The 15,833-nt window shown below is 32.7% G+C and overlaps 1 protein-coding gene across 1 annotated transcript; it reads left to right on the top strand.

Annotated features, from left to right (window-relative positions):
• Nucleotides 1-2,888: 2,888 nt before the first annotated feature.
• On the top strand, nt 2,889-6,367 carry LOC110733285. The gene is made up of 3 exons (XM_021913297.1): nt 2,889-3,538; nt 4,449-4,665; nt 5,353-6,367. Exons 1-3 carry the CDS (start codon nt 3,197-3,199, stop codon nt 5,841-5,843), a joined length of 1,050 nt encoding a protein of 349 aa, XP_021768989.1. The 5' UTR covers nt 2,889-3,196; the 3' UTR covers nt 5,844-6,367.
• The last annotated feature ends 9,466 nt before the right edge of the window (nt 6,368-15,833 follow it).

The following is a 15,833-nucleotide window of genomic DNA, read 5'->3' as shown; positions in this document are numbered from 1 at the left end:
ACTTTTTCAAGCAAAAATTGTTTATTAACACGCTAGCTTTTGTACAAGACGTGAGGATTAGGTATTGGATAAGGTGATTATGGGGTGGTATTTTGGATAATGTTAATGGTCTTATGGATGATTGTTTTATGAATGGGTGAATTTATTAAACATGGCAAATCTTTTTTATAACGAGGAAATAAAATGTTTGGCAGTTTTGAAAATAATTAAGAGGGGTTTGCCCCTAATTTGTTGGAAGTTAGGATAATATAATACGGAACATATTTGTGTGTTATGATAAAAACGTTAACAAGTTACAACGGGGGTTTTAAGATATATTAGGAGTTTATTACACGGATTAATCTTATATGCTATGAGCCTATGAATGATGATTTATCATGTTTGGAAGTTATTACAAAGTTTATAGCTTGCTAAAACTTGAAAATCTTCTCGTACTTTGATACTAATTAAATAATATCATTGTAGCTAAAATTAAATAATATCATTGTTGAAAAATTCTTTTGCTCCACGTATTATTGCCTTATCCCATACTTTGAAAATATATAAAGCTTTGAATGTGACATAATTCATAAAATAATACTCTAACTAAAGTGTTTTTTTTTTCAACTTATTTGAGAATGAAAAAAATAAAAAATAATTCAAATAAGCGTAATGTGTTTAAATTAATCAAAATCCATAGTAAGTTTTTTTTAAAAAAACAAATCATTCAAAGTAAGGGCATGTTCATATTTACTGAACTGAACTGAACTGATTGGAGCTGAAGTGAACTGAACTGAACTAAACTAAACTGAAATGAATATTTTATGAGAGAGGGAAATTAAGAGCTGAACTGAACTAAACTAAACTGATTGGAGCTGAACTGAACTGAGCTGATTGGAGCTGAACTGAACTGAACTGAAAATAAATAAATATGAACAGGCCCTAAGTTACAAAAATATTACAAGATTTACAACGATAAACACGACTCCGTACAAATCAATTTAATAACAAAAATTATACTACCTCCGTTACATATTAGTTGCAACTTTAAAATATTTTTTGTCTCACAAATAATACCCCAAAGTTGCAACTAATATATAACGGAGGTAGTACAAAGAAATAAATTTCCCGTTATTGATTACGGAGTATACCTCATACGAGTATTTGGTATCTCTAGCATAAATCAAATCACACACAATTTACTTGTATTTATAATAAGCAAAAAATTCAAATCAAACCCATAAAGATGAATTAACCCACCAAAATCAAGAATGATTCATGAGAGAGGGATAGAAGGACCCACAATCTAACCTTAAGAAGTTAAAAGATGATGGGAAAATGTCGTCATTATTTTTTTGAAAAGGAAAGAAAAAGAAACAGACAACTCCAACTCAACTCAACTTTAATAAGTAAACTCAAAAAAGCTGTTAAATTCCTAGTGACTAGGAGAAGTATTCTGTAGTAGGGAGGGAGCCGTGTGAGGCGCGTTTTGGATGGGTTAATCCAATCAGCTATCAATCATTTTTTCAAAAATAAAAATTAAAAACAGAGGATTGATTATTGATTTATAAATTATTGATTTATTGATTATTGTTGATTGTATTATATCCAGCCAGAGTGTAATCCTCTATAAAAAGATTCCTGAATTTTCGCTCTCCATAATCCTCTATAACTTTACCTTGCTCCCCAAGCCATAACATTTTTATTGTTTTTAATAATGTTGTCATTATGTTCATCTTCCTATTTTTGTGCATTACTCTTTCTCTTATCCTTTTTTTACTTCATTGCCCTTCTTCTATATTGCATTCTTACCTTTCAAGTTTCAAGTATGTACTCCGTATTATATAATATACGTACTCAAGTAAAGAATACGGTGTATGGTTTAGGGTTGAATGAAGACCTCAAGATCGATTAGACTTATATAATCAAAGACTTAGGGTTTGTTCATAAATATTGAACTGTGCTGAATTAAACTAATTGGAGCTGAGCTGAACTGAAATGAATAGAGCTGAAATGTTTATGAGAGAAGATAATTAAGATCTGAACTAAACTGATTAGAGCTGAACTGAACTAAACTGAAATTAAGCTGAAGTGAACAGACCCTTAATTTGAAAATTAAACTCGTTTATTCGTATCTGAAAATTTGTGAAAACTCTTGCACTTTTATTTTGATTGTTTGTATAGGAAACCATACTCCCTATTTAAGATGTAAAGAATTGCGTAAAAAAAAGAAAAAATTAAGGAAATTTTAGATTTTTACACTTGAAAATAACCCGAAAATGGTTTTTAACAACCCTATAAAAAAAATAAATTTTAATACCATAAAATTTTCCGAAATTTGATTTACCACCACTTAACAGATTCCGTCATCGGTTAAATGTGGTCTATACTGTCACGTGTAGTTTGTTGTTTGGCCAAAAAAAAACATAAAATCCAACACTACCCAAATTAATTCCTCATATTATGACTATGTAACATATTCAAGCTAAGGTTTTTTTTACAAATTTTATATGTAGGGTATAAGTGTATGATTTATCACCATTTTTTTGTATCACATCCAGCATTAATGACTAATACACAAGTTCATAATGTTTCATCTTTTCCTCACCTTTAAAAAAAATAAAAAATAATAACAGCTCAAAATATTGGGTTAGCATAACTGATCAAAAAAAATGGTAAAGAATCTGGCCAAATTTACCGTCCAAATTCAAAACCTAATCCAAAAACCTCCCGTCTTCCCGCTGAACTACAAATTACAAAATGACTCAATTAATTTCTTTTTTATTTTTTTTTAATCAAAACTTACAAATCAGTAACATCTCCATAATTCTGGAAAATAGGTGAGGGTATTTTCGTCATATAAAAAAGATTTCTCTCTCCACTCTCTTTATATGATTAAATTTCGCAACTCTTTCGTTCTCTTCATCCTTTGGGTATGTTTACCACTTTTTTCTCTCTCTTCAATTTTATTTTTTTTCACCTACACACCCTTTGGATCATAAAACGCACCAAATTAATTTGAATATTATTAAACAAATAAATAATAATACTCATAAACAAAATTCAAAAAGAAAAAAAAATCATTTCACAGATTTTGAATTCAATTATATTCATACATTTAACCATTTCAGCTGATTGTTAATTGGAATTTTGAATATTTCTCCGGTCAAATTTGGCCGAAAATCTTTGAATTGAAAAGTTTTCGAATTTTAATTGAATGATAAAAATACGAACAACAGGCAAAAAATTAGGGTTCGGAAATTTGTGGTTCGACCGAAGCGCCAAGGTTTTTCCGGCGTCGACGACGGAGGTGAATGATATGGAAGTCAAGGTTTGTAGTCCTGCCGGAGATATATGGCGGAGAACGGTGTTAGCCGGTGGTTTTGGCGGTGGTGGTGGCGGAGGAGAGAGAAAGTTCAGCCATGAAAGCGAGCATGATTTGGCTGCCATGGTTAGTGATTTTCTTGAGAATAATGGAAGTTATGGTGCCGATTCTTTGTGTAGCAGTGATGGCGAATCTGGCTTCTCCGATCTTCACCACCTCGCCGACAAGATTACGGTACTTTTTCTTCGCTTTAATTAGCTCAATTTTTTGGTTTTTTTGGTTGAATTTTGGCGAAAATTGTTTAAATTTGTGGAAATTGGATTGTTCTGAGCTGGTACAGTGGTTTTTGCGGGAGATTACTTTGAAAAAATTGTTTGAGTTGAAGAAAGTTTTGTAATTTGATTAGTTGTGGAGATAAAAGAATTGAAATTAGCTGAATTTTGCTGTTAGTTGCGATTTTAATTTTTTTGATAAATAGATTTTAATTTTTGAGCTGAATTTCCTTACTGTTACATTAGGAAGTTACTTAAATTAGACGTTTTGTGTTTGAATTTCAGTTGCTTGCATATGAGAGAACGAATTTTCAATTCCAGTTTATTAAAATTGCCTGTTTAATTGTGAAATTCTTCAAGGAGTTGAGTAGTGAATTCAATTAGCGTGAAGAGAACGTTTATTTTTGGCTGAATTTTGATGAATTTGTTTGATAGCTCTGTAAATTTGGAACTTTGTGCTATGAATTTGATTGGATTAACCTTGGACAATGACATTTTGGGATTTCTTACAGTTTCAGTCACTTCAAGAGAAATGTGTTATTATATTTGAGTATTGAAATACTTGCTTATTGATTCGAGTTTTGATTCTTATGTTATACGATTATTGCGGTAGAAGCAGCTTATTGGATTGTATCCTATGCACCACTTGCAATTTCGAGATGTTATTTTGTTTTGTTCATAAGATACAATATTTGGAGCGTAATACTATGATCCGAATTTTGATTATATCAACTGCTGCTGTTTTGATAGTCGTAGGGATGACATTCATTAGGTCCATTTCTGCTTTCATGGTTTGATTAGCCTCTATAAGATGTTTGACTAGTGTTTCCTCTAGCTATTGTGTTGAGCTCTTCTTTAATGCCATTGTGCAGTTCTTTAAGCGCTCGGTGGATCAGTATGAGAGTGACCTGAATTCTGTTGTTCAATCCCTTTTACTTTCGATGGGTGGAAAGGATCTTCAGCTTTTTAAGGCTGGTCTATGCAATGGAAGTTGTATTCGTTATTCTTTGGTAAAGCTTCTCAGATCATCAGGCTACGATGCTGCAGTGTGTGCTTCGAAATGGCAAGGTTGTAACAAGGTTCCTGGAGGTATAAGTCATGTCCCTAAAATTATTCATTTTATCACTCCTTTTAATCATTCTGTTTTGTTGACATCTACTACAATTACGAGTATAATTTACGATCAATTTTAGCTGAATAAAACTCCTTGCTTTTGCTGGTTCATGGGGCTCTATGGAATTGTTGAACATCTTTTAGTAGTATTTTTGGATTTATCCTTTTTATGAACTGTTTGAATGTCCAACCTTTTTGCTGATAACTGTGCACTATAAGCATGTGGGATGTTGAGAGAAAGTACACGTGTGTGTATTGGATATTGTTAACGTTAGCCTTTGTAATTCATTGTTAGTGTTTGCTAAATTTCATTCAGTTCATGCTGAATGTTGGGGAAAGAGAGAGAATTTGCTGGCTAGAAGTTGGAACTTTTGGAACTATGTGTGCAACATTGAGTTAAATTTGTCTGTAGCGTGGCCGTTGTCTGTCAAATAATCGTATTTAATTTAGAGTGTGTTTTCTTCGAACATAAAGACTCTTCTGGTTAATTTATAATCAATTCAATTAACCATTCGCTATCAGACAATGTGGGGATCTGTCTAGTTTCTTCTATGTGAATGTAAAAGCTTTTTTTAGTGGAGACTATGGAGAGGTCTTATCTTAGTGATAAGTATAGTTGACGTGAACTGATTGTATTCTCTTTTTATTCCTTTCTTAATGAAGGTGACCATGAGTATATTGATGTGGTGAATTACTTGAATGATGGAAGCACCGAACGCTTGATAATTGACATTGATTTTCGAAGCCACTTTGAGATTGCTAGAGCTGTTGAATCATATGACAAAATATTGAAATCACTTCCAGTTGTGTTTGTGGGCTCTTTGATAAAGCTGAAACAGTTCCTTCAAGTTATGGCTGAAGCTGCCAGGGTTTCTCTTAAGCAGAACTCTATGCCTCTTCCTCCATGGAGGTCCCTCGCTTATTTACAAGCTAAGTGGCATTCGCCTTATCAAAGAAAGGTAACTTTGGAAGAACCGACTGTCAATAGCTCTACTGCCACTGGCCATCAACAGTGCAGTGGCCATCTAAGGCAGTTGCAGTCCGCCCTTCAGTCGGAAATTGGAACTGAGCGATTGCTGAAGCCTATTAAGAGCGAAGCCAGCAGAAGGCTGAAACTTGAAAGGAGGAAAGCCTCTTCTTTCAGGACCCTTTGAGCTGTATTTTGCCGCGGGAATTGTGACTTACGTTGAGAGATACTTTTTTTTTTCTTTTTCTTTTACTAAACCTTACAAAACCAAAAATTCTTTTTCTTCAAGAATAGGGAATAAGATCGACAATGGGATCATCTCATGGTTCAAGAAATATAGCTTCGTACAACACAAGCAACAACATGTCGGCCTCATTCCACGTCCAGAGCTCTGTATGTTTATCGTAAGCTAATTTTGTGTTCTTGAATCTCATTGCCGGGACTCCCTTGGTTCTGAAGTATCCTTGATTCTTTTTCCTTTCATTTTGGATCTCGTAATATTTTTACTATATTTTGGCAATCGCCTATAAAATGTATTCCTGGACCGTCATTTTTAGGTTCCCAGGAGATTTTGTCATTTTTTCTTCTTCCATTTTTACTAGTCTATAATCGTATATGTAATCTCTATAATGGCATTGTTGTTAAACATAACTTTCCCAGTACATCTTTACGGGAATAATATAAGTAACTATTGAATACGTTTTATAGTAATTCTCTTAAAATCAATGTTTTCTAAGTTTCTAATACTCTGTATTATAATACTCTCTCTATCCCTTAACTACGTACCTATTTTTCTTTATTATTTGAGTAATAAATGTTAGAAATAGGTACGTAGAAGGGAGTATTAGTTGTCGTACATATATTGTAAAATTTTACGGGATTGCTTGCTGTTTGTCTACGAAGTTACCATGATGTTTTCAGACACGTTTTTCTCTATTGAATAATGGTCGGCTTACGCGTTTTCGAAAGTGTACATCATCCTATGATAAGGCGTATATTGTTTGCATTCCAATGAATAAAGGTTTCAACTTTCAAAGTTGTCTGCTTGTGTTGTGTTCAACGAAGTTTACTAAAATACAATTGGCTGTATTTTCGATGGGTGCATTTTGGGAACTTTTAGCTGATTTTTGTAAAAAGGGGGAGAATTTTGGAATTTGTTGTTTTTATATAAATGATGAAAAATACTCAACTTGTATTTTAAATAATTATAAAAAGGCATCCAAAGGTACATTGTATGCATGCATAATCCCCATTTCTTGGTAATGCATGATAGTATCATGTGTATGGTGTACCCTCTTTTTATTTGTATGTCTACAATTGCTTCACATTAAATTATTTAAACCAACAATTAAAAATTGGAGCTCTATCTTTCAAAAATAAAATAAAAATTAGAGCTCTAAATTATTTGTGTTTCTTAACATAAAGTAGCCCCAATTGGATACCTTCGAGTCGAGATTTGGATGCCTTCATTGTTATATTGCAAAGGCTTCACTATCAAAACACCAAAAATCAAAGGCTCTATCAACAAATAAATTATCAATATCAACAATGGAGGGTGTAACATCACTATAAACAATATAGTGAACAAACGCCAACGAAGATGTGATAAGTTAATCGATTATTTACATCTCAATGGACCCCTAAATGCGTAGTTGATGATTGAAATCACCTTTTGCATTTCCTAAATACCACTATATATTCATCTCATGATCATGTCATTTACCTAAATTCATTTTCAGTGCTTTATATGCCCCATTAGTTATATAGTATTGTGGTTTCAAACCAACTTTTATGGCCCCGAGAAATACCTCTCACATTCACTCATTTAAAAAAAAATTCCGAAATTGATCGGATATTGTGGATTATAGCCCTTGTTATTAGTGAATTTTCAACATTTTCAAACACATAAAGAAAATTATGAGTTGCTTGTAAAGGATCCCATAAAACCTCAAGAGACTACTTAAATGGTTAAAACAATCCAATTATGCCTCTTTAGTCTTAACTATCGATAAAGCATGTTATTATAGTGTTATACACACACCTCCAATCATTGATTCAAGACCACCGTACCTTAGGCTTTTGTACAACAGGATAGTGAGATTAACTTGTGTAATTACTCCATATTATGCTATTATACTCCAAAAGTCCACAGTATTGTAAATTTGTAATTCATAAAAGCAACTTTTACATAGTATAATTTTTATTTTCACAAATTTCTACTTCAAAAGTATACTTTATGCAGTTCACTCCGTATTAGTTTCATGGATATTTACAAACATTATGGAATATTTTTTTTCAAAGGTAACATCAGGGATAGTGCATGCTTTCTGAGAAAGGGGTTTCAAAAGTTATACTTCGTATGAAAAATCCTTTTGTAGCTGTAATAAACTAGTTCAAGTTCACAAAATAAGTTCAGGGGAAAAAAAAAATATATGTATATCATACACGATTTCAAATAATGTCAGACAAAATAATACAACAACGGCCTGTTTAAGAAGCACAAAATATATCAATCTTTAGAAAAAAAGGAAAAAAAAAAAATAAAAAATAAAAACAACTCAAACAAAGCCTTGATTGGATAGTCTCATGAAATGTTCTTGGCATAGATTTTTATTTTTATTATTATTATTATTATTATTATTATTATTATTATTATTATTATTATTATTATTTATTATTATTATTATTATTATTATTATTTTTTTTTTTTTTTTTTTTTTTTTTTTTTTTTTTTTTTATTATTATTATTATTATTATTATTTATTATTATTATTATTATTATTATTATTATTATTATTATTATTATTATTATTATTATTATTATTATTATTATTATTATTATTATTATTATTATTATTATTATTATTTTTTTTTTTTTTTTTTTTTTTTTTATTATTATTATTATTATTATTATTATTATTATTATTATTATTATTATTCAATAGTTCTTGGCATAGAATTGAGAGCATGATGTTTGGTTAAAGTATTTTTTGGAGTAGGAATAAATTCAATTAAATCATTACCATTATTAAGGGTCGGTTCTTTTCAGTAAATCAGAACAAGTATAACTGTATGGTTAAAAACTAAGCTAATAATTACCTTCCACTATTTGTTAGTCCGAAACCTCCAAATTTTCTCAAAAAGCGTGGATATTAGACTACAATTTTGAAATTTTTTTGACTTTTTTTCACCCGAAAATAAAAATTGTCGAAATGTTTACCATGGTCCCTAATATCCTCCATGAGTCCAATTTACTGGGTGGAACCATCCAATTTACCTTTAAACGACCAATTTACCGGTTTACAATTTGCATCGATTTCATTAACTCAAGTGTACCACAAACATTTATGATACAATATAATGATCATATATGGTTCCAAACGGCATTATATGACCTCGAGATGTATCTCCTAAAATCTAAATGCTTTTCGACATCGGGATCCGAAACATTCGAAATTTCTCAAATGCGTGGTTATTAGCCTTCAATCTTAGAATTTTTTTTACTTTTTTCTTCGTCCGGAAATACAAATTGACGAAATGTTTACCATAGTTCCTAATACCCTCCGGGAGTCTAATTAGGTGGGTGGAATCATCCTATTTGCCTTTAAACGGCCAATTACCGATTTACAACTTGAACCGATTAAATTAACTCAAGCCTACTAAGAACATTTATGACAACATATAATGATCATATATGATTCTAAACGACATTACATGACCCCGAGATGACCCCTTAAATCTCAAAAAATTTCAACACCGGGCCTCGAAACATCCCAAATTTCTCAAAAAGCGTGGATTTCAATTTTGGAATTTTTTGACTTTTTTTAGACCGCAAATAAAAATTACCGAAATGTTTACCATGATCCCTAATACCCTCCGGGAGTCCAATTGAGTGGGTGGAACCAACCAATTTGCCTTTAATCGACCAATTTACCGGTTTACAACTTACACCGATTTCAATAACTCAAGCCTACCAGGAACATTTATAACAACATATAATGATCATTTATGGTTCCAAACGGCATTTTATGACCTAGATATATATCCTCTAAAATTTAAAGACTTTTCGAAACTGTGCTCCGAAACTTCTAAAATTTTCTCAAAGAGCGTGGATATTAGCCTTCAATTTTGGAATTTTTTTACTTTGTTTTTTCTCCTGTAAATAAAAATTGTCAACATGTTTACCATGGTTCCTAATACCCTTCGCAAGTCCAATTTGGTGGAAGGAACCATCAAATTTTCCTTTAAATGGTGAATTTACCGATTTACAACTTGCACCGATTTCATTATAACTCAAGCATAACACGAACATATATGACAACATATAATGGTCATTCATGGTTTCAAACGTTATTATATGACCCCGAGACTTATTTATTTGAATTTCGAGACTTTTAGACACCGACCGCCGAAACTACAAAATTTCTCAAAAAGCGTGGATATTAGGCTTTTTATATTTGTATTTTTGACCTTTTTTTCGCCCGTAAATAAAAATTGCCGAAATATTTACCATGATCCCTAATACCTTGAGGGAGTCCAATTTTCTGGGTGGAACCATCCAATTTGCCTTTAAACGGCCTATTTACCGGTTTACAACTTACACTGATTTCTTTGATTCAGGCTTACCACGAACATTTATGACAACATATAATGATAATATACGGTTCCAAACAGCATTATATGACCAGAGATGTATCCCCTAATTCTTTAGACTTTTTCGACACCGGGCCCTGAAACCTTCAAAATTACTAAAAATGTGTGGATATTAGTCTTCAATTGAATTTTTTGACTTATTTTTGCCCGGAAATAAAAATTGCCGAAATGTTTACCATGGTCCCTAATACCCTCTGGGAGTCCAATTGGGTGGGTGGAACCAACCAATTTGCCTTTAATCGACCAATTTATCGGTTTACAACTTACACCGATTTCAATAACTCAAGCCTACCACGAACATTTATAACAACATATAATGATCATTTATGGTTCCAAACGGCATTTTATAACCCAGAGATATATCCTCTAAAATTTAAAAACTTTTCGACACTAGGCCCCGAAACCTCTAAAATTTCTCAAAAACCGTGTATATTAGCCTTCAATTTTGGAATTTTTTTTACTTTGTTTTTTCTCCTGTAAATAAAAATTGCCGAAATGTTTACCATGGTTTCTAATACCCTCCATAAGTCCAATTTGGTGGATGGAACCATCCAATTTTCCTTTAGATGGTGAATTTACCGATTTACAACTTGCACCGATTTCATTATAACTCAAGCCTACCAAGAACATTTATGACAACATATAATGGTCATTTATTGATTCAAGCGTCATTATATGACCACGAGATTTATTCCCCAGAATTTCGAGACTTTTAGACACCGGCCGAAGAAACTACAAAATTTCTCAAAAAACGTGGATATTAGCCTTCAATATTTGTATTTTTGACCTTTTATCGCCCGTAAATAAAATTTTCCGAAATATTTACCATGATCCATAATACCTTGAGGGAGTCCAATTTTCTGGGTGGAACCATCCAATTTGCCTTTAAACGGCCTATTTACCGATTTACAACTTACACTGATTTCTTTGATTCAGGCTTACCACGAACATTTATGACAACATATAATGATCATATACGGTTCCAAACGACATTATATGACCAGAGATGTATCCCCTAATTCTTAAGGCTTTTTCGACACTGGGCCCTGAAACCTTGAAAATTAGTCTTCAATTTGTGAATTTTTTGACTTATTTTCGCTTGGACATAAAAATTGCCGAAATGTTCACCATGGTCCCTAATACCCTCCGGAAGTCCAATTGGGTGGGTGGAACCAACCAATTTGCCTTTAATCGACCAATTTACCGGTTTAAAACTTACACCGATTTCAATAACTCAAGCCTACCACGAACATTTATAACAACATATAATGATCATTTATGGTTCCAAACGGCATTTTATGTCCCAAAGATATATCTTCTAAAATTTAAAGACTTTTCGAAACTGGGCCATGAAACCTCTAAAATTTCTCAAAAAGGGTGGATATTAGCTTTCAATTCTGGAATTTTTTTGCTTTGTTTTTTCTCCTTTAAATAAAAATTGCCGAAATGTTTACCATGTTTCCTAATACCCTCCGGAAGTCCAATTTGGTGGACGGAACCATCCAATTTTCCTTTAAAGGGTGAATTTACCGATTTACAACTTGCACCGATTTCATTATAACTTAAGCCTACCACGAACATTTATGACAACATATAATGGTCATTTATTGATTCAAACGTCATTATATGACCCTGAGATTTATTCCCTAGAATTTCAAGACTTTTAGACACCGGACGCCGAAACTACAAAATTTCTTAAAAAGCGTGGATAGCCTTCAATATTTGTATTTTTGACTTTTTTTTCGCTCGTAAATAAAAATTGCCGAAATATTTACCATGATCCCTAATACCTTGAGGGAGTACAATTTTATGGGTGGAACCATCCAATTTGCCTTTAAACGGCCTATTTACCGGTTTACAACTTACACTGATTTCTTTTATTCAAGCTTACCACGAACATTTATGACAACATATAATGATCATATACGGTTCCAAACGACATTATATGACCAAAGATGTATCCCCTAATTCAATAGACTTTTTCGACACCGGGCCCTGAAACCTTGAAAATTACTCAAAATGCGTGGATATTAGTCTTCAATTTTGAATTTTTTGACTTATTTTTGCTTGGGCATAAAAATTGCCGATATGTTTACCATGGTCCCTAATACCCCTCCGGGCGACCAATTAGGTGGGTGGAACTATCCAATATGCTTTTAAACGACCAATTTACCGATTTACGAATTGCACCGATTTCATTAACTCAAGCCTACGACGAACATTTATAACAATATATAATTATCATATTTGGTTCCTAACGACATTATATGACCACGAGATGTATTCCCTAAAATCTCAAGGTTTTTCGACGGCGTACCTAACGTCAAAAATTTATCAAAAAGCGTGTATATAAGCCTTCAATTTTAGAATTTTTTGACTTTATTTTGCCCGGAAATAAAAACTGCCGAAATTTTTACCATGGTCCCTAATACACTCCGGGAGTCAAATTGGGTGGGTGTATCCATCCAATTTGCCTTTTAACGGCCAATTTACCAGTTTAAAACTTGCATCGATATCATTAAATCAAGCCTACCACAAACATTTATGACAACTTATAATGATCATAAATGGTTCCAAAACGGAATTATACTAGCCTGAGATGTATCTCTTAAAATTTCAAGACTTTTCGACATTGAGCCTCGAAACCTTCAAAATTTCTCAAAAAATGTGGATGTTAGTCTTCAATTTTGGAATATTTTGACTGTTTTTCGCGCGGAAATAAATATTACCGAAATGTTTACCATGGGCTCTAATACCTTCTAGGAGTCCAATTGGTTGGGTGGTACCATCCAATTTGCCTTTAAACAGCCAATTTATTGATTTACAACTTGCGTTGATTTCATTAATTCAAGCCTACCACGAACCTTTATGACAACATATAATGATCATATATGATTCCAAAGGATATTATATGACTAAGACATATCTCCTAAAATCTCAAGTCTTTTCGACACTAGGCCCTAAAACCTCCGAAATTTCTCAAAAATCGTGGATATTAGCCTTCAATTTTGGAATTTTTTGACTTTTTTTAGCCCCAAAATAAAAATTGTCGAAATATTTAAAATGGTCCCTAATACCCTTTGGGAGTCCAATTGGGTGGGTGGAACCACTCAATTTGCCTTAAAACAGCCAATTTATCGATTTACAACTTGCAACGATTTCATTTATTCAAGCATACAACGAACATTTATAACAACACATAATGATCATATATGGTTCCAAACGACATTATATGACTCCGAGATATATCCCCTAAAATCTCAAGCCTTTTCGACACCGGGTCCCGAAACCTTCAAAATCACTCAAAAAACGTGTATATTAGCCTTTAATTTTTGAATTTTTTTGACTTTTTTCGCCCTGAAATAAAATTTTCCTAAATGTTTACCATGGTCCCTAATACCCTATTGGAGTCCATAATTTAGAATTTGGATGGTGGAACCATCCAATTTGCCTTTACACGGCCAATTTACCGATTTACTACTTGCACCGATTTAATTTTTACTCAATCCTACCACGAACATTAAAGACAACATATAATGATCATACATGGTTCCAAACGGCATTATATGACCCCGAGATGTATCCCTAAAATCTCAAGGATTTTTGATACCGAGACTCGAAACCTTCGAAATTTCTCAAAAAGCGTGGATATTAGATTTCAATTTTGATATATTCTGACTTGTTTTCGCCCGAAAATTAAAAATTTCCAAAATATTTGCCATGATCTCTAATACCCTCCGAGTGTCCAATTGGGTGGGTGGAACTATCAATTTGGCTTTAAACAACCAATTTACCAGTTTACAACTTGAATTGATTCATTAACTCAACCCTACCACGAACTTTTATGACAACATATAATAATCATATATGATTCCAAACGGCATAATATGACCCCGAAATGTATTCCCTAAAACATTCAAAATTTCGCAAAATGCGTGGATAATTATACTTCAATTTTGGAATTCTCTGACTTTTATTGGCCCGGAAATAAAAATTGACGTAAGTTTTACAATGGTCCCTAATACCTTCGGAAGTACACCTCAGTGGGTGAAACCATCCAATTTTCCTTTAAACAGTCGATTTAGCGGTTTACAACTTGCACCGATTTCATTAACTCAAGTCTACCACGAACATTTATGACAACAAATATTGATCATATATGGTTCCAAACGATATAATATGGCCTCGAAATGTGTTCACTTAAATTCCAAGACTTTTCGACATCAAGCCTCGAAACCTCCAAAAATTATAAAAAAAAGTGGATATTGGAGTTCAATTTTGGAGTTTTTTTTCGTACGGAAATAAAAATGTTCGAAATTTTACCATGGTCACTAATACTTTTCGGGAGTCCGATTGGGTAGGTGTAACCATCCAATTTTCCTTTAAACGGTCAATTTACCGATTTACCATTTGCACCGATTTATTTAATTCAAGTCTTCCACGAACATTTATGACAACATATAATGATCATATAAGGTTCCAAACGTCATTATATATTGAGATGCATTCCCTAAAAGCTCAAGGTTTTTCGACATCGTATCCAACTGCAAAAATTTCTCAAAAAGCGTGGATATAAGCCTTTAATTTTTGAATTTTTTATCTTTTTTCTGCCAAAAATAAAAATTGTCGAAATTTTTACAATGGTCCCTAATGCCTTCCGAGAGTCCAATTGGGTGGGTGGAACTATTCAATTTTCCTTTAAACGGCCAATTTATCGGTTTACAACTTGTACCTATTTAATTAAATCAAACCTACCACTAACATCTATGACAACATATAATGATCATATATTATTCCAAACGATATTATATGACCTCTAGATGTATTCCCTAAATTCTTAAGAGTTTGCAACATCAGGCCTCGAAACTACTAAAATTTCTCAAAAAGCGTAGATATTAGCCTTTATCTTTGAAAAAAAATTTACTTTTTTTTTGCCCGAAAATAAAAACTGTCGAAATGTTTACCTTGGTCCCTAATACCCTCTGGTAGTCCAATTAGGTGGATGGAACCATGCAATTTGCCTTTAAACGGCCAATTTTCCGTTTTACAACTTGCACCGATTTCATTAACTCAAGCCTTCCACGAAGATTTATGACGACAAATAGTGATCATATATGCTTCCAAACGATATTATATCACCTCGAAACGTATTCCCTCGAAACTCAAGGCTTTTCGATACGGGACCCGACTTGAACCGAGATTCACCCAAACCCGTTTTAACTCGTGAAAACCCGAATTTAACCTAACTTGTTAATAATCTGAAATGATATCAACCTGACCCGTTCATAATCCCACCTGAATTAATTTAACCAAACCTATTACAAACCCGACCCGATATCAACCCGACTTTTTATTGACCTGACTCAAATTAAACCTGACTTGTTATTGTTCTGACTCGAATTTTACCATACCTATTACTAAACCAACCCAAAAATTCAACCTGATACTAACCCGACTCGAAAATTAATATGACTTGTTATTGACTTGACTTATATTCAACCAATTTTTTTCTCACCAAATCACC

The sequence above is a fragment of the Chenopodium quinoa genome, unplaced genomic scaffold (assembly GCF_001683475.1).
Source record: "Chenopodium quinoa cultivar QQ74 unplaced genomic scaffold, ASM168347v1, whole genome shotgun sequence".
NCBI classification, from domain to species: domain Eukaryota; kingdom Viridiplantae; phylum Streptophyta; class Magnoliopsida; order Caryophyllales; family Amaranthaceae; genus Chenopodium; species Chenopodium quinoa.
The sequence above is the reverse complement of the archived record's forward strand: the minus strand, read 5'-3'. Positions and strand labels throughout refer to the sequence as shown.

Excerpts from the sequence above, each read along its gene's own strand:
- LOC110733285 (XM_021913297.1), top strand. The coding sequence starts at position 3,197 with ATGATAAAAATACGAACAACAGGCAAAAAATTAGGGTTCGGAAATTTG. Across the intron at positions 3,539-4,448 it reads ACCTCGCCGACAAGATTACG|TTCTTTAAGCGCTCGGTGGA; the intron begins GTACTTTTTCTT and ends GCCATTGTGCAG. Across the intron at positions 4,666-5,352 it reads TTGTAACAAGGTTCCTGGAG|GTGACCATGAGTATATTGAT; the intron begins GTATAAGTCATG and ends TTCTTAATGAAG.